Raw genomic sequence first — 23541 nt, 5'->3', positions numbered from 1 at the left:
CCCTCCTAGGAATTCAAGCTACAACTACAACTGTACTACAGCGTGTCTTGTGCACCAGGCAGGGGACCAGGCTCTGAGCTGCTGGGCTTATGGGCAGCTATAGGTACGTGTGGATCACCGTGGGGGCCCTTGGAGCAAACTCTCCCCCAAGCCACACCTTGAAGTGTGGCTTTCCACCACCTGTGGAAAGATTCCCCTCTGCGGTCAGTCCCTGCCCCTCTGCGGTCACTCCCAGCCCCGCAGGGCACTGCCTGTGGCCACAGCAGCTGCCACTTGGGACAATCATCGGGCTTGGAAGCCAAAAGCCCTGCCGAGCCTTGCTCCACCTGTCCCTCATGCCGGGTGTATCTTCCGTTCGTTGTCAGCGCTCGTTAAGACCGAGGGCATCTCTCCCGCTCGCTTTGCCTTCTCCAAGTCTCCGGTTTCACTGGAACGGAGTCAAACGGAGACGAGTCCACGCAGGGTCTGGAACGGATCAGCAGGTCAGCTGGGAATGCCTGTCAGGCAGCCAGCGCTGCTCCCTCCCTTCTCCCTGGCTTTCTTTGAGGTTTGTAGCTCTTCTGCTTTCTTGTTGCTATTGCCACCCTCCCCACACTCCCCCTACCACACATCAAGCACCCAGACCTTTCCTGGGCACTTTCCTTAATCCCCGGGATTCTTTATATAGGAATTAATCTTCTCGTCACAGTGGGAGAGCTGGGAGGGAGGGGGTACATTTATCTCTCCTGCTGAGGTCTAGAGTTGCATTGCTGTGATTATTGGTGGTAGCAGTGTGCGTGTGTCTGGGGATCTGTGTTTAGTTCTTCATTTCTTAAACGACGCAGGGGCAGCAGCAAGGCAAGTTGGCAGCTTGGCTTTCGAGCTGCTTTGTGTCTGCTGCTACAAGGAGGGAGTGTGAGTGGGGAGCAGCATGGCAGAACAAGAAGCCAGTGGCTTGCAAGTCCTTCTCTCCACCCTCCAGGTAAGAACAGCTTGAACTAACAAGAGAGGTGCTTGGGCTTGTTTTCCTCTTTAATTCCCCATCAGTGACCTGTCGGGCTGAGGCTGTTGGTACGAGCTCCTGGCTGGCTTGGCTCTCAAAGCATCAGCGTGCAGGAGCCCTGACCTGCGCCTCCCACCCTGAAAAGCCTTTATGAATTGAAGTTTCACTGCTCAGCGATGAGTGCTGGAAATTACTGCTATGCATCAATCTCAGGGCCCGGCTGAGGGCAGAGGCTGCACTGCTGAGCTCTTGCTGTGTTCAGCAGGGCAGCGGGGAGGTGTGAGGCATGGGCTGCTGTGAAATGAATGGGACCTGACAGCGCTGTCAGTCTGAGCTCAGCGTGTCCGAGGGCTGAGGGGCACCAGCGAACAGATCTGCCTGTGAGGAGCAAGTTCCTCCCTGTCAAATTGTCTGCCCAGGACCCTCAAGCACTCCAGGGAAGTGACAAAAACTCTTGAGACTGGTGAGGTGCTGGTGTTGGGTGTGCTCCGTGACAGGTCCTGTGGATCAGAGGGAAGTGTCCCAGGCCAGGATCATACTTCATAGACAAGCTTGGCCATGGCATGAAGGAGAGGCATCTCTGGCTCTCTTTTCCCACTGCAAGGATGTGTTCCTTCTGCAGGAGAAGATGCCCAGGTTGTGGCATGAGCTACCCTGTGAAATAGGGAGTGTGTTTTGGGAGGGAACCTGTGCTTTTATAATCCTCGTTTTGTCATGAGGGATGGGTGGGAACTGCTTTGACTAGACAAGTTACTTGCATATAAAGCAGCTTTTAGACAGTCACGGTGAAATGCCACTTGTGTGCACTCCTCAGGTGCCCTGAGTCCTCGTGTGCAGCTGTGCTGGCATGGCCCAGAGCCCTGTGGGGACAGGACTTTCATGTCTGAGGCAGCAGCAGCATCCTCTGACTGCTACCTGTGCCATCAAAACCTCACACACTGCAGACTCAGAAAATGAAGGAAAGGGTGTGCAAAAAAGACTGACCCACCTGGGTCAGCCCAAGGATTCATGTGTCCAGCCCTGTGTCTCATGAGGTCTCTGTGACCAGCCACAAGCATGCAGAGGAGGTTATAAAACCTGATGATAGCAATTGGCATTGAAACTATAGTTGTGGGGGCTGATCAACCCTGATGTATTTATCCAAGCTTATGTAACTGTCAACAACTTTTACTTCTCATTTCAAACACTGGTTTGCCCTCTGTAGCCCCTAGTGTCAGTGAGTTCTGCAGGTAAACTGGCATGCTGAAGAAAATGATCCCACTGTCCTTTTATGTTTTGGCAGTGTAACTTGTTTGCCCTATGTTGTTACAGCTTATTTTATTCATATTTTGTAGTAGATCATGTTTGTGCTGTATCCAGGCTATAGTCCTCTCCCTCTTTCTTTAGACAATTGAGAGCTGAGTGCACATCTGATTTTCTTCTGCTCTCTAACATAACAGTCCTGATGCTCTTTGCATAATCTGGAAAAAGAATTGGACAAGACCCAGACCTAAATTGGAACCTATAGTTTAAAATCACAAATGCAGTTAATCGACAAAGCTGTATGGAGGTCTAGACTAGAAATAGTTAGGAGCACTGCAGGCATGGTATTGGTAATACCACAAGGCAGCACAGCATTCAGCCCCAGTGCCACAAAATCTCACCTTGGCACAAGACCCTTATTCCCAAAAATTCTATATTCACTTGAAGAACATCAAAAATCTTTTTTGTTATATCTGCAATTTGATATGGAGGCTTGAGTGCCAAAGGGCAGAAAGTAAGGGGTTGATGACAATTACTTGCTCTGATTCACCTCTTTCCTCTGCCTTCAGCAGAAAAATTACCAGCATAACTTTGTAATATCATTACCTATCTCTGCTAAAAAATCAGGTGATAAAAAAGACCTTTACTTGACACAGTTGGAAAGTATTGGCCTGGGAAATAATAACTTTGGTTGATGTTTGCCTTTGCTGATAAGATCTCTCCACACTTTGTTATTTTCTGCAACAGCTGTCCAAAACATGGTTGTTTTGTTTTTGTGACCTGCTGGACTGTCAGTGCTGGTTCATATTCTTTTATTGGGCATGAAGAACATATCTGCTGCTTACAACAGGCTATTCTGCAGGGTATTACTGGGTATTATCCATTTCTGTTAGCACGTAATATTGCTTTGAATGCAGAAAGCTTTCAGGTGAAGAATGAGGGAACATTCAGCCAGTCTTTATAAACTCAGAATAAAATCATCCTTTCTCCATCAGTCACTCACACAGGACTAAATTTCTACCTCCCTTCCAAGCACAGGTACAGATTTTTATTCCCAGCTGGAGGAATGTCCAGCCTTGAAACAGGGTCTGTCACCTTCTGCTGAGGGAGGCATTCCCCACATCTCTTCCTGGCATAGACACTTTCACTCCTAGACTCAATGCCTGGCTTTGGTAAGGGTAGTATCAAGCAGAACAAATCCAGAACACAGTGCACTTTGTAACTGAGCAGTCACGGAAAGAAACACATTTTTTAGTTCTTCAAAACTATTCCCAGTGCTGTGAAGGAGCGTGATCCTCCAAAGACAGCTCAAACCCCTGGAAGTGCAACGTGCTGTGGATGTTCTGCAAAGTGACAAGGTGAATAGCAAAAACTCCTTTCAAAGTGCAGCTGCATTTTGTCACCAAAATGTCACTGCAGGGAAGACGTGACATTTCAGATCTCTAGGTAAAAAGTGCTTCACTGCTTACAATGTGCGGCTTTAAAAATGTGAAATTCAGATTTAAGAAAACCCTCTCCCCGTCTCACAGGTTTTGTGTCAGCATGGCAGAGCCAAGCTCTGAGGATTTTAATGTCATTTCTCATTTTCTTTCTAACCCTGGTACCTTCCTTGCTCCCTCTTCTTGACTCTCCCTCTCCAGTGTGATCCTGCAGTTATCACCTCCCGTCCCTCTGGCCTGGATAATGTTACCTTTTCTGTTCCCACCTCTCACTGCATGACATCGAGCTCCTCAGCCCTGAACCAGCCCCACTCTGTCTTTCATACCCAGACAATGCAGTTCCTCAATCAAGGCTGGGCTGGTTGCCACTCTCACCCTGGCCCCTGGCCGCGGCGTGGCAGAAGTAAACACCCTCTGCATGTATGGCTTTTGACCAGGCAAAACAGCCTGACATGCCATCTTACAGGCAGCCTCCTCAATGCAAAATCCCAAGTGATTTGGGACTAGATCTCTTGGTTATTTTAATGCTAGGAGGAGGTATCTGGATGTTAGTTAAACACAGCTGGTACTTGCTAAAAAGAGCAATAGAAAACTGGAACCAACATCTTGCCTTGTGACCCAGACTAGTGAATCCCTTGAGACTGTAGAGTATTTTAGTTCCTCCTCCTCGTTGCCCTGGCCTTCATCTCACCCCACTCTCTGATCATTTAGACAAATAAGAAACATTTTTATTTTTCCCTTTCCTTCTCCCTGCTCTCCTCCTCAGTGCCCATGCCTTGGTTAGCCCCGAGAACATCTTATTCCATGGCAGGATACATCGTGTTGCCTGAGGAGTCCCAGATTTCCTCTTGGCTCTCAGTGTAGTTTTCACATGTTTTCCAAAGCCACAGTCCCCGTTCACATATTCTGCAAAGCTGGCAGCCCCTGGGGCCGTTGGCAGATCTTTGGCTCAAACTCTGTCTTGCTCTGTTGGACTTCACAGGTTCCCAAATGCTACGGTTTGACAGGGAAAAGATGCAAATCTTATGTATCAGTGGTGGATGTTTTTGCAGAGGGATTTATCTGTGAATGGCCGCAGTGTCCAGCAGAACAGACACAGGATCTGCTGTTTGCTAACTTGGAGCTCTCAGCTCGTTGTGCTGCCCCTTCCGAGCTGTCGTGCTGGCTGGCTGACAAGGCAGAGCTATTGTTATCCTAAGGACAAGTGGGAAGGTATCTGTGCTGCTCCACTGCCAATGAACAGAAATGCATTTTGCAAAATGCTTTTGTCTGCTCTGCATCCTTGCACTTACTCTGTCAGCAAAACTGCTGAGATTCCTGGCTTTGAGAGAAATAGATGCAAAAAATTCCAGGAACTGCTCAGGTAGCAGAATGGCCACTCATTTGGGGATGGAGGAGCTCAAAGTTTGGTTCGGTGTTTTTGGGAGGCAGCCTGGCAGGCTGGGTTTAGAGAAATAGCCTTAGAGGGAACAAAAATCAACTCAAAACCAGATGGCCATTTTTATGTGGTTCATTAACTGAGTTTTACTGTGATTGTTGTACTTAAAGTGAGCAGCAGTGGACTTATTTCTGCTATTCCTTATAAAAACTGTTTTAGCTTTGGAACAGCAGAAGAAGTGCAGTTAGGACAGGGAAACACTTGGCTTGTAGGGTTCAAGGAGAAATAGTGGGTGCAATCCTGTCATGTCTCTACTGCCAATGCCACTCGGGCTGCATGAGCCTGGTTTTGGATTTAACCATGGAAGAAAAGGCATAATCCTCCATAAACAATCCTATAGAGATAGTGCAGGTTCTGACCTCAGCTTTCAGGATGGCTACTTTTCCTTCCCACCTCCACTGCCAACTCCTCCCTATCCAAGGAGAACCTGAAGGTAACCCAGAGCTTTTCCCTACAACCCTTGGCTCGCCACCATGGGGCACTGCTAAGCAACAAAGAAAGGAGGCTAACATCCATACATTAATCCCAAATTCCTGCCAGGCCACAGAAGAAACATTGAGGTTTTTTGCTCTTGTGAGCCAGCACAGAGTACTAAAAGCCTTCAGAGGAAGCTGTGACAGCTCTTGGACTCTGCTGAAATCCTTCCACTGACTGAGCTGGGATCAGAATTGCTCTCTGTCCCTGGGCTGGCCACAGCTGTTTCTCTGAGCACACTGCCAGCTCCTCTGCAAATGCCTCCAGATGGGCTATCCAGAATTTTCTGTGGCTGAATTCATGAGCATTGAGGACCTTGGGGTGCAAAATGTACCCAGAAAGCGATTGGAACAGCAGCAGTGGTGGCTGAGCTGAGCACAACAGTGTCACAATCTGAGCTCAGCAGAACTTTCTGTGTCAGACCAGGAAAGTGCAGTTCTGATCATCTTCTGCTGTCCTTCATCCTTGTCTAGGATGGTTTGTGCTTTGAGGCTGTGTTTTTGAGAGCCCTTTCCCCTTCCTGAAGCGATAAAAATGTGACAGGATGGCCATGTTGCTGGGTCAGTTGGGTGCCAGCTGGGAAAAATGGTTTATAAACCTCTGCTTCTGAGTTAATAATGTGTAACATGGAAAATAATCCCACCATGCCTCACATCAGTGGTTGAAAAACTAGGTAACGAGCATTGGAGAAAAAAAACCCAATAAACTGAAGTTCTGGTAACAACACAGTTAAAAAAAGAAAAAAGAGAGAAGCAAATTAATAATTTGTTTTCATGCAGGGCTTGGATCCTGCACAATAAATAATGCACGGAACCACATGGTAAATGATGAGGACAAAATGCTGCATGGAGTGATTTTCCAGGCAACAGGCACTGCTCATCCTGAAGCAGAAGTTTTGTGAAATAAAACAAGTTGTCATGTGGAAATTAAAAAATGCAGTTACTCCAGGGGACCAAATGAAATATCAGGAATGCTTTAAAACTGGTGCTTTTCAGCCATTGAGGGGCTGACTTTATGCTTATGGCCAAGCTGTTTAACTTAGACTATTTGGATGTAATATAATGGTGCATTATGCTATGTCATGCAACTCAATATTGTGTACTTTGGTACTGCATTATAGACAGAAACAAATTAATAGAATAAACCATATTATGGAAGAAGGTATATGGATTTTTTAAAAACTACTTATCTTTCACGTACACTATGCAAATATATTTAAAAAACATCTGTTTATCTATCTCTAAGTTGAGGATAATTATTGGTAGTTATCTAGCCTCCCTAGCTGTTTTGTATGCCTACAGATGTGTTTATACATTACATCAATATTTTTATGACAATGGAAAATTTCCACCCTCTCTTTTTCTCAGGTTTCAATAATTTCCCTCTTTGAAATAGAAGAAGAAATGTTTTCATACAGAGAGGTGTTTGCCTGAATAGGTCTTGCTAGTGTTCCTTTGTGTAGCTTAATCTTATTTTCAGTATATTATGCTGCATTTGTTGTGATGGCTTAGACACATTTTTCTGTTCGGTGCATTGGTCCAGTCCTCTTGGTTTTATCTATAATAGGAAAAAAATGTCTCTAGTAGAAAATGTGTTCATGGGCATTTTGAATTAAAGTTTATTATATTATGTTCAGCAAAGCAGACACAAAAAGTTGCTTGTATTGAAAAACATATGGGCTGATAATGGTTGGCTCCAGCAGTGTCTACTGGCACCAACAGAGATCTCACTGATGTGTGTTAACAGAGAGAAAATAATTTCATACACACACTGGGAATTTAAGAGATGGGGAGGGATTTTTGTGTTGCTTGGTCTGGGATAGCAGGGTTGGAAATTGCTCCTGGAGTTGTTATTATCATGGACACGCTACCTCTGGGTGATCACTCCTGTTTGTGCCAGGGTAGATAGCACAACTGGTGCCATCATTACTCTTGCAGCAAAATCTGGGGGGATTTAAGCCTCTGGAAGTGCAGGTGAAAGCCCCTCCTTCCTCAGGGCTCCAGGAGCAGTCAGTGGGAATGCAGAATAAGGCACTGTGTGCTGGCAGCTGCTCATGAGCTGGCTGTGATGCTGGGCACAGGTGTCCCTTTCCTGTCTGTCAGACTGGTGGGTGCACACCTGGGACCCTCAGGCTCTGAGATCCCAAATCCACACACATCCCACGTGCCCACACGTGCCACTGGGCTCTGCCTGACTCCAGTCTCCTGAATGTGCTGTTCTCACCAGACCAGGACAGAAAATAATTCCCTCCTGCCCTCCCCTGTTCTTTTAATAATCACTTGTCTCACAGACAGTCTATTTGCACCTGTTTGCCCACAGGACCCGATGGGCCCGAGGACAGAGGCGCTGATCCACGGCAGAGCCGCTCTGCGCGCCGGGAATCTCCGCAGGGAAGGATGGGAGCTGTGATTCCCGGGCAAAGCAAGCTGATTTCAGTCCCCAGGGAGCTGGGAGGTCAGAATGCTCCTGGGAGCTGGTGAGACATTCTGTGAGAGGGAGTAACAACCTTCTCCAAGGAGACCAGGAGCAGTAGCTCAGCAGCCATCTTCCCTTCTGCCCTGGACAAAGCCAGGTTTGCTGCAGGAGGTGAGGAGGGAGTGTTGGGGGTAAGGAGTGTGGTAGGTCCTGAATAAATGCACTGTCCAGCCCAGCTGACACTGGTGCCTGCAGTCCTGCAAGCTTTGTGTGCCATAGAGAGCATTAACGTGCTGCTGCTTCAGAAGAGACAGTTTGTTTCAGAAAATACAGCTTAGGATGGCTAAGAAACAAGAACACGAATCTAAATCAATCAAATTATTTCAAATAAGACATTTTGTCCTGTTAAAAATTTGAGTTTATTCCCCTGATTGTTCCATTTTATGAGAAATTGACCTAAATATCTAGGTGGATTCTTTGGGTGGAGATTCAAATCTCCAAGAACTGGATAATTTTTTCCTTTTTATACAGGCAAAACAATTTATCTTAGCACAGTTTTGGGAAGGAAAGTCTAATGCGATGAAGATCATCTCTTAAAATAAGGGAAACTTGGTCATTCTCCTCCAGAAACAGAAGGAGACAGAGCTCATTCATATCCATGACTTAGTATTTCCTTTTGATCTGTGTGCTGTTATGACTTTTGTTTTACTGAGTAGGGACCAAACACATCATACAGAAATCAAGGTCTCAGAAATCAAGAATTCATCATTGATTTCTTAAGTTCTCTTCTAGAGAGGGCAAAGATAACAGAGTAGAGATTCTTCTGCCTGCAGGCACTACTAAGCTACAAAAAAGAGAATTAGTGTTTTAGACCAATTATTGATTAATAGAATAACATTTGCTTGATAAGAAATTACACAGGCAAAGCTGAATCTCTTTTCCTTTGGGGGTTTAGAGAACAAGGATGGGTTTTTCTTCTCATGGTCTCTTCTAGTGGAAGAACACAGCCTTATTTTCAAAAGGTAGTGTAGGTTGAGGTGGATTTAATGAGAACTGCAAAGCTTTCATGATGATTCTTATTAGAAAATTGAGTAATTCTGACACAGAATTCCTGCGGGAGAAATCACTACTCTACCAAAGAAATCTTGGCTTTTTTTCCCCCTGCCTTTCAACAAGGGATGGTTTGAAACCAAAACATATGGGGTTTTTTTTCTGACACGGAAACACCACAGCATTGTGTTTTACTGCAATCAACTTCTGAGGAGCCTTTTATGCACATTAATTTTTGGTGTAATTTACAGGCAAAGGCTTTCCCACTGGGTTTAATGGGAATTTGATCCCTGTAGTAAACTGAGACAGACTCTTCTCTCCATGGTCCATCAGCTCAGTGCACTCTCTGGTACCTATTCTTTTCCTTTCAAAGGAGGCAATGATGCTGTATTGATGGATCAAGCAGGAGTGCTGGGCTTTATTTCAGAACTGTTACAAACCCCATCAAACTCATTCAAAGCCTTCTGCTGTCTTCATTTGGACAGTGGATGGAGATAAGGTTCATCTATCAAGTTAGGGCAAAGGGAATCCTAGCTCACATTGTTTCCCAAATCAAAGGGTGGAACAACTCACAGCCTGAGCTGATGACACTCATGCAGCCTGGGTGAAATCAGTGCAGTGCCTGTCGTCCTCTGCCATCTTCTGTGGTTTTTATGGGATTCCTGATGAAAGGCCAAAGCAGCAAATCTACAGTGAAGATAAAGCTGGCCCTCCATTTCATTCAGGGTTAACCTGGCATGCAGAAGACTGACAGGGAGAGAAATATCCTCCCATAAACAGTTTACTTGGCATGGTGAATGCCCACCTGTCTCACTTCAAAGGAGGGGAGGAGGGAGAATGGACCACCTGACCTTTCCCTATGATTAAAATGCTGATCTGATGAAGTCAGAGGAACAAACTGAACTGCCTCTTTCAACCCTCAATTCTTCCAGGAATAAACCAGCACCATCCATATGGAAAGAGTTTCTGGAGAGGCTAGGGGAAAGCAGCATTACTGACCTTCTCTTTGGGACAGTCTTCTGCAATTTGAACAGCCTCTGGCTCCATGTTGAAGTTCTGCAAGTGGGGGACAGAGCTGGAGGTGACAAAGGAGAAAGAGAATGTGTGCCTGGCTCTGTTTTCTTTGACAGTTTCTCTTCCCATATGGCTAAGGTCATTTGATCTCCCCATGATGCACAGGGACTTCAAGGGGACAGCTGGATCCAGAGATGCATTAAAACAACTTCTCTTTGAGATGAAAACCATGATTATTAACAGCTTGGTTCAAAAGCTCTCTCAGCAGCAGCTGTACCTCACTGACTGAAAACTCTGGAGGGTTTTTCTAAAAGGTCTGCATGGCTGGGTGATCAAACAGTTGGAAATCTCCCTAGCTGAGAGTCCCCTGCCATGTCCTACAAAGGCTGTGAGCACTATTACACCAACAGGGCTTCTTGGGAACATGCTTAAACAAAACAGGACACAACAACAACTTTTTGGTGTTCTCTCCCTGCTGGCAGTGGATGCAGGTATCAGAGGTAGATTCTGACATAGATCAAATCTCCTGCTGGGTATTCACTGAAGAATATTCACCATTCTCTGAGAGATCAGCCCACTGTGCCATGGCATGTTCAGCCCATTCCCATGTGAGAGAGTCTCAGAAGAGACAGCCCAAGGGGTTTGGTTGGGTGAACTCCACAGGGGATCCTAGCAGAATGTGTAGAACTGGGAATTTTTAAATATAACTCCTGTCCCTTTTCCTGGAGCAGAAACACGGACACAGGCTCATTCATGGAGCTAATAAAATGCCTTTTAGCTTGACTGACCAAGTCAAGCCAAAATACCTTTTAACTTGACTTAGTTTGCAGGTGCTTCTGAGCTACTGGATGAAGTAACAAGGGTGGGATAAAGCCCCAAACATGCCTGTTTTTGGCATGGTGGCATCAGCTTGCTGCTGTTGGGTGTCTTGCAGGGGGCGTAGACTGAAGATAAAGGAGATAAAAATCTTTGTTACCTTCTGGATGGAAAATGACATACCCCTATCATGCCTCTTAAAATCTTGGCAACCTTTTCAGAGAACTGAGGGCTTTGCTGTTGAGAGATGGCTGTTTAAATCTAGACGGATGGGTCTCAGCAATGCAGTTAAACTGAAGTTCTGCGTTATATTACTGGTAATATTGCTTTAAATCATTAGAATTTCAAAGCACAGTTTGCTATTCATTATGGATGCCGAGTTTCGTTTGTTGTTTGATTTTTCACTTAGACCGGATGGCAAAAATAGGTTCATCATTTTCACTTTCAGGTTCCATCTCTGAAGAAAATAAGCTGTGACTAACAATAGTTATTAGTGGCTTGTCTCTGCTGCCTATACCTCAATCATTGTTATTAAATGTGATTGATTAAAAGCATTTGCATGGCTGTTCCAGAAGGTGCTTTTGGAAGTGGGGTAGATTGACACATAAGGACACTTGTCTTGGCAACAGAAAGGACTGGTGTTTTTCTAAACCAGAGTGTACCTTATAGTGATCCTCATCTTCAGCCTGTGTCAGAGTAATATGAAAAAAGTGTGATTGTTTGCACAGTAATACAGAGAAAAGCCTGGACTGAACACAGGCAAGTATTAGGGCAGACTGAAATGAGACCCAGGGATTCTTGGGCTTTGTTATATGTGGTCCAAGCAGGAAGATCCCAGAGAAGGCAAGGAGAGCAGCACCTTCATTATGGATATTTATTTCCACATGCACATACTCACATTTGCTATAGCAGTCAAAAATCTGTGGTTTCATTAAAAAGCGAGTACATCTGGAAATTTTCCAAGATTCTCCAGACTCATTTGTACTTTGAGAAATGCCATTACTTGTAAAAAGTTTGTCAACTCACAAATGTGCTTCATCTTTGAAAGACAAAGTGTTCTCTGGACTGACACCCATCAAATCTCACAAAAAAGAAAGAGAGAAACATGTTTCATGCTGCTTTTTCATTGTTGGTGGGGAAAATAAAACCAAAACTGAATGGAGGAAACAGATCGCTCTCTATAAAGTTTGGGTGGCAGTTGTGTTAAATATCTGTAACAGAGTGGCATTTGAATGAAACATTAATATTTTAAATTAGTTCAGCAACAGCAAAAGTAATATAGAATATAGGAATAAATCCAAGAAACAGCAATAAACAGTAGGTGCTGGCATGCATATAGAATTTATTGTACAAGAATGGTTAATACCTTACAGAAACTTAATAAGAGAGTGTGAAAGGCATATGCTAGGATAATCTTGGCATTAAAATAAAAATAGATTAAAAAGAGCAAAAAGGAGAATAATATAACATTAAATCCAGTCAAAATCTTTAGGTGTCATAGGTAACTTATTGTGAAATAAGAGATAAAACCTGGGAGAATTTATCTGCAGTAGAAATTACAGAAAGAACATTAGAAATATTCAAAAGAAAGTCTAAAAGCCTTTTGCAGAGTGTCACGTGTTTTGATTTATCTCAAAGTTTCCTCATTCTTTTAACAGTTCCAATTTGACAGAAGCAGTTGAGGGTTATATAATAATGTTTTACCACCGTTTCTGCATAATAAAGTAATTGCTCTATTAGAGGAGCATTAGTGAGAGGAACAAGTGACACAAAGGAACTTTGTATCAGGAGGAACTTCTGCACAAGGACAAGCTTTTCTTTGAGAATACTGAGAGAACTTTGGCGTGGAAAAAGAAAGAGAGGAAAAAAGCAGTTTACTTTGCCAAGAGTATCCAAGATATTTCACTCTGTCAAGGCATAATTCCTGCAGATATCTGGGTGTGAATATATTTTATTGAAGTGACACATTAATAACGTGGCACTGAGATGAACAACCTTGCTCTGAAGTTAGGGGAAACACCTTTGAGTCTTTTGGACACAGCAGGTAAAACATCCTTTGGAAAAAGATCAGGGCATGGTCTATGTGCTTCCTAATTCCTGTATGGATTTATTAAATGTGGTATCCTCCTTATCCCTTGGCACGAGGATGAATCTCTTTCCAAATAGCTCTGGGACCCACTGGTGGGGAGTAAGTATTTCTTCTCCCAGTCTGGCATCAGTATTCCTTGCAGGGCATAGATTTTTCTGGTACACTTCTGGGAAGTTGGGAGGAGAAGACTGATCTCAGGAGGGGAAATTTTTAACTCCTCACAAAGAGATGGAAGTAAGTGTGTGATTGAGGGCGAGAGTACTTCTGTGCACACAGTGTTTCTGCTTCATTTTGTTGTAATAGCACTCCTGGCTCTGCCAGCTATCTTCTTAGGCATTGACTAAGCAAATTTCTCACCACAGGGTGATATTTCCCACCAGGAAAATAAGAAATAATCTGATCTTGATGAGGGATGCTATTGGGCAGGTGTTAGCTAATATTTATGTAGAAGTCTGTGATCCTCTGATGCAAGGTGTTAGTGCAATTTATTGCGTTACATTTTTTAAGATTCTTTGGCACAGACGATTTTCACCATGTTATTCACCAAGTTATTTTGCTAGACATCAGCTTAAGCCAAGCTGCTTCATCTCAACACCTTCAGTGTTTTGAAGACATTAGGATGTAAGCTTGGAATTTTCCTATCCCTGCCTAGAAGCAGTTCAGTCCTGCAGTGTAGCCTGTATCCATTGAGAAGAAGTCCTGGAGCTGAGTGAATAGGAGCAAAGCCCTGTCAATTTGCATGTTAGAAGTTTGCTTTGAGGCACTACTCCTGCTCACCTGGATGAGCTGCCACTCACTGTGAAGTTTGGAATCATAGCACCCAGCCATGGTCTGATGTGTTACTGAAAAAGATGCTGCAGGTTATCACACCCAAGTGCAAACAATGGAGAGAAAAAGAGAGACCTTCAGGTCATTGCAAACCATGAAAAAAGCCACACACCTGATTGCAGCAGGCCAGAGGGAGGAACATTTTTAATAAGTCTGCTATATTTTCTGATCTAAACCCCATAATTTCTGCTTTGGGCTTGCTGTGGTGTGAAGCATCAGTAGGAAAAGAAATGTCTGTCGCTTGGCTCAGTGGGCTGCTTGCCATGCCTCACAGGGGTGGCCAGGGCCAGCGAGAGGGACTTGTCTCCAAGGCTTGGGAGCAGGAGCAAGAGGTTGCCTGGCCACGTGTCCTGTCCCTGGGGGCCCCTTGGCTGCCCCGGGTACAGTTTGAGGGCTACGTGATCCCCCACAGCTGCGGACGCCTTTCTCCCAGGATTAAAGAGGTCACTTAGGACACTCCCAGAGCAGCAAGGTCCTCCTCTCTGAGGCTTTAAATAGCCCCTTCTCCTTCCATGTCTCCTCTGCTCAGGCCTATCTGACTACTCAGGAGAGGAAATGCAGATTTGGGCAAAGAAACGCACATACTCTTTACCACAGAGGATGGTGACTCCTGTGGTGATGCTGAGGATGTTTGGATGGTTATTTTGGGAGCAGGAGCAGCTTGGCCATAATTTCTTAGGATCCTTATAAAGTGGATAATAGTAGTATTGTTAAGAAGGTGCTCCACTTATGCCAAAATTCAGGCTATGATCACTTTAATTGGAATCCTCCCTTACTCTGTGGTTGCCTACTGATATTTCAGAGGTCTCTGAACACCTTTTTCCCCCCTCAGAAATAATGATTTTTAAACCTCCATGTAATAAATACTGTAGACCTTCCAACAAGAAGAAATCACGCTTTGCTGGCTGAATATTGAGGCTGAGGATGGGAGCATTCAGACAAGAAACTCTCCAGGGTATTTTGCTCTCTTAGTTAAGTGTGAATTTTTAGCTCCTCTTAAATTAGAAAAAGCAATTTACTCTGACAAAGCACAGAACATAAGGCACCAAACCTGGCTTCACAGTTATTGTAAGGCTGGATAGTCAGCTGTGGGAAGGAGATATCCAGCTGGCAAATCCATAATGCCAGTGGTGAGTGGCTGTGCCCAGCAGTTTGGGCTGCTAGGCACCTCTACCTATCTGGCAGAGGACTCTGATTTAAGCATTAAGAGAGTAATTACAACACGATATTTTGTAGAGGTCTCAGGAGACAGTGAGGACTAATGCTGCTCAGCCTCTAACCTGCTCTTGATTTTAGCCAGTATTAATTTTGCACCAGAATTTCTCTTCAATAAGCTTCAAGCGCAGAGAGTGAGAAATCTGACTTGCAGATGTAAGTCTCATTACACAGGCAGTTGGGCTGCTGACTGCTATTTGTGTGAGCAAATTTATTAAGGGAAAGAGAAGAGAGGAGGATATATTTTGGACAGGTCAAACCCTGCTTCCGTATTTAGAAACAGGCTATTTTAAAACAAACACACAAACAAACAAATAAACAAACAAACCATGGAACTGGATATCCTATTCCTTAGTCTCACTAAAAAAGACCCAAACAAACAGGTCTGGAAGTTTTTTAGCCCAGTGAATCAGTACCTTTTCTTTAAAATTAGACCATTTTGTTTTGTTGTTTGTTTGGGAGATTTTTCCTTGGCAGTCACACAGCTTTGTGAGACAATTCAACAGTTAATTTAAAAGACGTATTGGTAGGAACCATGTTATGCATTGTCTTGCAAGAGCGACTTCTTTCATTTTGCATTCATTATTTTTGTGATTGGAATAACTGCTTTGTATTTCTTCCCCCAAATAAAATATTTATTATTAAATCTCGCACCGCACAAATGAATGCTGTTTGATTTCTTTTTTCAGCATTAATGCTTAGACTCCCAACAAACCCTCTCAGTTGGTTGTGTGTCTCACTCAGGGAAATACCTGCCTTTGGGCAAAAGACAAAAATCCCAAAAGACTGAGATTATGGGAAGTTTTTGTTTGAAGGCAGTGCTGGAAGGGGAATGGCACTGATGGCTGCTACCCTGCAGGTGGGACACAAAAAATCCCACCTCTGCTGGGTTTCTGAGTCTTGTGGAAAACATCCCCAGAGACCTCCCTGAGGTTACCTGGTACTGTGGCTTAGTGGTGATTTTATAATCTTGTCTTGAGTAAATAACAGCTGGTCTTGGCATGTTCCCAGGAGCAGAACAAGGAGACAGGAGCTGTTCCCTGCCCGACTGTGGGTCAGTGAAATAACCTGAGCTGCCAGTCAGAAGTGTTGGGATCGAGCTGTTGTCCTCCAAGCCCAATGTCACCAATTAATCACTTGCTGCCTGTAACCTATCAATGACGATGTGCTGGGGTATTTTTTTATTCCTGGCTTTCTCCATCCTTCTGCTGTTTATCTCTGAGGAGCTTCTGCCAAGCTAACCCCAGTGTTTCAGGGATTAATTCTCAGAAAAATCTCAGAGAGGAGCTCTCAGCCAGGAGCTGATTAAATGCATCTGAGCTCAGCCCTGTGATACTCCTGGTTGGGTGAGGAAGACAGGATGCTTTGCTGGAATAAGGCTAAGAAAGATGAGGGGCTCTGACCAAAAAGTACAGCCATACTTGATATTTAAAGTGATGTTTTTGCTACTTTAGCCTTTGTCCAGCCACAAGCTGTGAAAAGCAACTACAGGCTGTTGTTAATAGGTAACAATTTGGCTCTAAGTCCTTTAAGTGAAATCCTGCAGGAGGTCAGTGATTTTATAATCTAATTTAAGCTTCTGGGAACTTTGCTCTTATTCCACCCATACACAACAAATGCATCTTCATTAGTCTGTGCACATGTAGATGCTGTATCTAACAGCATTTGTAAGTGCTGGCAGGAATGGAATATACTTAGCAAGAGGAATTTTACTTTTCTCGTTTCTTTGGTTATGGTTTGTTCTTAAACCATCAAACATCTCTTTCAATAAAAATAACTAATGTGTTTATTTTTACTAGAGCAGGGTAAGAAATTTGCATTAAAGAAATTACTCTATTCATCTTTTTTAGATCAGGCACAAGTTGTGGTTTTCTCATTTGTACTTACTGTTCAAAAAGATTTACTGAATATTTTTTATGAATGAGTATGTTGGCAATTCACCCACAAGGAGTTTGTTATGTGTATTAATTTAAACAATCAATTCTAATGGATTTCAATGTCCAAATATCTTTGATGACTTTGAAAACCCGAAGCTAATTAGTCAAAATCTGAGTTGTTTCTTTTCAAGAGGCAAGTTGTCATCTAGCAAGACAATAGCAACTTTAGGGTGTTTTTTTTTCTGTGTTGTCTTGCTATTATAAATGGGAGCTGTGCTCTCCTGCAGAAGTCTCTGTTATCCAGTGGTACCACTACAGTTAGTGGGAAATATGTTAGAATTTGTAATGGGACTGGGCTTTTATCCATTGTTTCAGCCAACACATGAATCATCCAACTCCTTCAATGGTGTGCAGCAGGAAGGGGAACAATGAGGCACCAACATAGAATTTTAGTGTTAAAACATCAAGAGTAAACACTCAGGTAAAATATTTGGCAATATCACCCAGATTTAATTTTTGCACTTTAAAGGTTGATCTTTCACATTCCCTCAAGTTCTTTGTTTGCCTGAGTCCCTGGATAAAGTGCATGGAAAGTCAGAGGATATCTTATGTCATCACTATTTGTGTTAATGGCTTAGGAACCCACAATCCAATCAGTTAAAATAAACAACCCAGTGTAATAGGAGCATAAATCAATGAAGACTTCATTACTGAAACCTTAATGTGTAATCCATCCACCTACAGAGGAAAGGGATACTGAGAGGCAGCAAGACAAAACCAGAGGACAGCCTGATTTAGGCAACCCTGATATTTAAAAAGGTGTTGAGAACAGTAAGTCTTCCTGGAGTCAGTAAATTTGATGCATACTCATCACTCCTGACAACCTGCCCCTGACTATTAAGTCCCTATGCTGAAAAATGCCAAGAAACTCTTGGGAAGAGAGCTCTGAATGTTCTTTGTTTAGTCTGGGAGACTTGAGCCAGCTTAAATGAACAAAGACATGAATTAGGAAGATTAACATAGGACTAAAATGATATATTTTACCCAAGAGTAATGCTGCTCAGAACTGCTCTGACCCTGCTGCAGACTTTCCTTGCTGTGTAGTCCCTTGAGCCAGTGGCACAAATTAGGGCTCCTCTCAGGTGAGGGTGGCAATACTTGGTGAAACCAGTTACTGGATTTCACAAAAGCCATGTATTCTGTTTGTCTTGGCTCTGAAAGGAGCAGCAATCTTAACACAACAAGCCTTTCAATTTCAACATAGATCATAAAAGGGCTGAACTTTTATGTTCGGTGCTGAGATCTCTGTTAATAACAAAGAGAAACAGCAGGCTCTCTGTCTGGGTGTGAGCTCTGATGTGGGGATGAGACAGGCACTTTGCCTGTGGATTTTAGCTAAGAGCAAAAGCAAGTTGAGCCTTGAGAAAGCCATCAGTGCTCAAGACCCTCTCCACTGGGTCCCCATTTCAGAAGTGATTCTCCAATCTCATCCTCATCTGACTCTTCTTGTTTCCTTCCTTCCCCTTCCCTGATCACATCTTGCTCTTTTCTCTCATTCCCCTGCTGACACCTTTTGTCCCTGTGGCTGAGTTGGAATATATACTGAGCAGAGAACGTTTGGTAGCACTGCTAATTGACCAAAACCAGGATGATGGGAAACCTTGTTTTTCAGAGATTTGGAGTCTGTTTTTGTTAATAATTATGAAAAAAAAAATCCAAGAACACACACTAGGTTTAGGACACAGAAGCTAGGGAACATTGGCATTAATGTAGTTATTCCATACAGAAAATGGCATGTACAGTTTGCCAATGCAGAAGGAGATTTGGTTGCAGGGAACTCCCAAGCAACCTGCAGGATTTCTGTGACAGGGGTGGAAATCTGTTTCTCCAGGCTGGCAGTCACCTGCTCTGACTGCAGACTGATGAATTTCCTGCTTCATCCCAGGTCTCACCCAATGCATACCCTCCCCAGCTGTAACAGAGGAGGAGGTATGGGCTGCAGCACCCTAATTAGATACACAATCCTCAGCACCTTGTGATTTTTTCAGGGATCCATTAGGAAAAAGGGGTCCATTTGCATTTATAGTCATTATTACAGATCTGAACTAGACTTTCCCTAATATTCTTTCTAGAGTAACTTTTTGATAGGTGTTACTTGTCTATTCCTTGTGTTAAATATACAGTTACATAATGTTAAATATATCAGAGAATGGTTGAATCAATTTGGCTGGTAAAATGATCACATATATCTAGAATGGATACCAGATTAGATTAAGTTACAAGGTAGGTTAAGTTTCTGAAGCACTTCAACATTCAGAAATATAGGAGCCATATATTTGTGAGCTATTATCTTATTGTCATAATTTAATTGAAAATATAGTGATTCCATTATAGTTTGTGTGATCCTATGGTCCTTTGGGACCAAGGCTATTCAAATGCAAGTTTTGTATTATATTAGAAATTTGTATGGTGTTGTATCTGTTCAGAAATAAAGTCATCCAGGTCTTAACCCAAATCCCTCTGATTGCAATACAGACCAGTGATTAATTCTTGAATCACAAATCTGTTTGGAGCAGGGTTAAAGAAGGGGTCTAGTGTATCACACAGATGGATGGTAGATATCATGTGTTTCCTTCTCCTGAAGTGCATTATGTCTTATTTCCGCTAATACAAAATTTAAAGTGACTCTAAAGCAAAAAGTATCATGTAAAAGTGTGGTGGTAACTCGGTCTTAAAATTAAATTATATTACTTTAAAAATAAGCTTAGGAATTTTTCAAATTCAAGGCTTCCACGTGGTTGTGGCTGCAAAGACAGGAGAATCTTCATGTAGATGGCATTAATATAATTTAAATATATTGTTCTTCAACTCCAGTAATAAGAGATGCTGTTATGGAAAGCCACCTCACATTTAGCATTTATATATGATACAGAATTTCCTCAACTTTGGGGTATCCAGATCAAACCACAAAAGAGAGTTTTAATTTAGAATTTAGATGTAATTTCCACAGAAATTCTACTGTGTATTAAATACTGTGTAGTATGATATGTTAGAGGCTTTTAAAATGTGTCATCAATATGTTTCCACATATTCACTGTCCAGATGGCACAGAAGTGCTCAGTATCCAAACAAGGATCTCAGTGCCCTTGCACTGCATGATGCACTGCAGCCCTGTGCAGCACAAAGTGTCCTGCTCTGAACTGATCTGTAAATTTGGTGTGTTTCCATTCCAGAGCTCCTGTGACAAGGATGTCATCCTGAACATTCTCAGTGTCCTCACTGACTTGCTGTCTTTGGGTAAGGAAGCAAAGATTTGGGGCAATGGCTATGGGCTAGGGCAGAAAGGGAGTCCTAAAGTAAGTCTGGGAATTCATACTTGCATTCAAACTTGACCAGGTGTTTGCAAAGTGAAAAAAATGTAAATTCTATCTATAGATCAGCAGTCCTTACTCCTGTATTTGGAAAACTGAGATTATTCAATGTGTTAAAGAAAAGAAAAAAAAGACTCAGAGAAAGTTTCAATTTTTTCTTTTTCGTTTTGAAGATGCCCATGGGTTGCAAAGTATTTCATAATCCCTGGCAGTCAACCACTGGAAATGTTCACCAGTGCCATTGGAGAGAGGACTGTGAGACAGGGAAAGGAAAGGAACCTGACTGTTCAGCATCCAGGGACCCTCTAATGCAGAGAGTTCAGCTTCTCCCCAAAATGCACTTCTGCCTTGGGGCTGCAGGGAATGGATGTCACTTTATGTGCTCAAAGCTGCAAAAAAACATAAGTGTATCGGCAAAAGAACTAAAAAAAATTGTCAAGTTCCTTTTCCTTTCTGCTCCACCACAAAATTATAATCTACTAAACAATTTCCAGCCCAACTAAGCTGCCAGGCTGTGGGGGCTGCATCGGTGAGTGCTGGATCCTCCTGGGTCCCCCATTCCTGGAAGCCCCACCAGAGACATCACCTGTCCATCTGGGCCTCTCTTTTGGAGCCCTGGAGCCCTTTTCCTTAGCTGGGTGGAAGGATGGCCTCCAAGGGGAACAGGGGGTCCTGCTCTTCCCTAGGAACTGAAGGAGCAGCATCCCCCAATCACAGAGCCTGGATCAATGTTTGTTAACACAGTAAGGCTCCCAGGGTTAGAGTGTGGTTTCTTTGGAGACCTACATTTATTTGAAAGCTGTCCCCAAGGCTTCCCTAGGATTCCTTTTCATTTGGCAGAAGCCCAGTGCAGCTTTAGTTCTTTCCTTGTTTAATTTCCAGTATCTAAGAAAAGATCACTGAGCCTTTTGCTGCTTTGAAACCTGTCGGCGTCTCGGCTTATTCCTCTCTGCCACATTTCAATGCACACTGAAAAACTTCTGCAGCACGTGGGTTTGGAGAGACAAGGACTGCCGTGGTAACAGGCAGCAGGGCACACAGTTCCACCATCCATGTCCCCAGGCTGGGGACACCAGAGATTCACGGCCAGTTCTGCCAAGCTCGCGCGTTCACGGCACTCAAACATTGTCTGAAGGCCACGGAAGCTCCGTGTGCCCCTTGCAGACTGAGGCTTTGTGACAGCTGTGTCTCAGGGAGGGGATGCTCTGAGCTGTCTCTCCTCTCTTCCCCAGGCACTGGACGGAGGATTCACTACGTGGTCAGCAAAGGGGGCAGCGAGGCTCTGCTGCAGGCCCTGGCCACGGCTGCCCGGACAGAGCCGCCCGAGCACGGCCCACTCCTGCCCCTGCTGCGCCTGCTGGCCAGGGTGGGACAACGAGGTACTGCCGGGTGCTGGGGGCTTCTGGAGGGGTCAAAGATGAGGATCATCTCACTGCAGCCTTCCAGTAGCTCAAGGGGACAGATATGTTAGTAGGGCCTGTCCCTACAGGACAAGGCCCCTTGTCCTGTAGGACAGGCCCTACTAAAATATCTGTCAGGACAGATATTTTACAGGACAGGACAAGGTGTAATGGTTTTAAACCATTACAGGACAAGGAGTAATGGTTTTAAACTGAAAGAGAATAGGTGTAAGGAAGAAATATTTCATTATAAGGATGATGAGACACTGGCACGGGTTGACCAAAGAGGTGGTGGATGCCCCATCCCTGGAAACATTCAGGGTTAGGTTGGACATGGCTCTGAGCATCCTTGTCTGATGCATCTCATTGTGAGGGGTTTGGACTAGGTGGCCTTTAAAGGTCTTTTTGAATCCAGAATATTCTGTTTCATGTATGATAACTCAAAGTGAACCCCATGTTTTTCCATTTTCAGTGAGATTAATATTGGTTTAACTCATTGATACATTCAAATGCCTTTCTTATAAGATTTTGAGTTACAAGGCTTTATAAACACGTTTAACAGCACAGCTTCAATGACCTGGCTTTTGCAATAGTTTAATTCTCATTTTCTTTTCACAGATAGGAAGTTTGGGCTTAAAGTGCAGAAGGCAGAAGCCACTGATATAATACTGAGCTTGACAAGAAGACACCTGGGCCACCACCTGCACCTCACCCACTGCCTCTGGGTCCTGCGGGTTTGTGCTTCTAATGGTGAGTGCCAGGATTTTCCTCTTTTCTTCTATGTGTCAGCAACCAGGGCTCTTTTTTACTCATTTCAATGCAAAGAAACATTATTCCTGGTAGGGTTAGTGCCTGCATGCACCATTAATATACAGAAAAGCACAAAAGCCAGAACAACCTTAGAAAAAGGTGCTCCTCAAGGGGCCTATGCAGCCTTTACAGTGCATTTCATCTGTGAGCTATGGAAATAAAAGTGCTGTAGTGAAAAATATTCATGGCAAAGATCTCCTATTCTGGAATATAGACAGTCAATTCTTTTGCTCTAAGACTTGGGTATCTTAAGTCTCTATACAGTTGCCATTACCATAACAGCCAAATGTCTCACTATTGTTGATTTTATTGATCCTCAGAGCAGCTCCACAAGGGTGGAGAAGCAGAGGGTGAGAGAAATCTGTTACTTATTCAAGGTCCCCCAGGAAGCAGATATTAGATCCTGGTCATCTGGCCAGTATCCCCTCAGATGTTCACTCTCCCAGCTTTTCTTGCTTGGCAATGCCCTCATGTTAAATGATTCAAGCAATGGGATTTCCAGTATTCTCTCTTGGGATCATTACAGATTCATACAGGCTTTCTGTGCTATAAAACACTGAGCTCGTCAGCACAAATTTCCCTTTGCTCACTCTAACCCTTTCCTCTCCTTCCCTACATCCCTCACCCAGCAGATAATTCTTGATGGCCATTCTGTCTGCAGTCTGCTCTGTGCATCCTGAGATTTAACTCTCCTGGCACCCAGCCCTGCAGGTCCCTTCTGCCTGGACAGGAGCTGGCTTCATGCTTTGGGCTTCCTCAGGCAAGCAGCCAAGCCTCAACACTCAACCCCTCTCCCTGTGATAAGCAGTGTTTGAAAGTCTGAGTGTGGCTGAAAATGCAGCCAAAGCCAGAAGATGAAATGTGCCTTTATTTGGGTTTCACAGCTGTGCAGTGACCCTGTGCTGCCTCTCACTCAAAATTATGATTTGCCTACTTCCCTGCTCCCTGCTTCAGTGCACCTGCACTCAGTTCAGCTGCTGTTTCTGCAGAGGTTTTAGGATGCACACTGCAGCCTGCCCTCCTTTCTGTTAATGTCAGACCCCAGAACCCCAGCTCTGCATCTTTGCTGGAGCATCTCTGT

General features: G+C 43.8%; 1 protein-coding gene across 10 annotated transcripts in view; it reads left to right on the top strand.

Moving 5' to 3' along the window:
- Window positions 1-778: 778 nt before the first annotated feature.
- AGBL1 (AGBL carboxypeptidase 1) overlaps window positions 779-23541 on the top strand; it is a 365053-nt gene continuing 342290 nt past the window's right edge. For 6 of the 10 annotated variants that reach the window (XR_010347512.1, XM_064388768.1, XM_064388763.1 and 3 more), the window contains exons 1-4: window positions 779-961; window positions 20113-20176; window positions 21483-21629; window positions 22269-22400. Coding sequence is in view for 9 of the 10 variants with exons in the window: in XM_064388768.1 (XP_064244838.1) it covers window positions 911-961; window positions 20113-20176; window positions 21483-21629; window positions 22269-22400 (394 nt within the window). In the remaining variant the exon portion in view is untranslated. Of the gene's footprint in view, window positions 962-20112; window positions 20177-21482; window positions 21630-21706; window positions 21972-22268; window positions 22401-23541 lie in introns of those variants that run through there. The other 4 variants (XM_064388765.1, XM_064388761.1, XM_064388767.1 and 1 more) reach the window with 3 other exon arrangements.

The sequence above is a fragment of the Passer domesticus genome, chromosome 14 (genome assembly GCF_036417665.1).
Source record: "Passer domesticus isolate bPasDom1 chromosome 14, bPasDom1.hap1, whole genome shotgun sequence".
Lineage (NCBI taxonomy): Eukaryota > Metazoa > Chordata > Aves > Passeriformes > Passeridae > Passer > Passer domesticus.
Note: the sequence above shows the minus strand (reverse complement) of the source record. Positions and strands in the feature narration are given on the sequence as shown.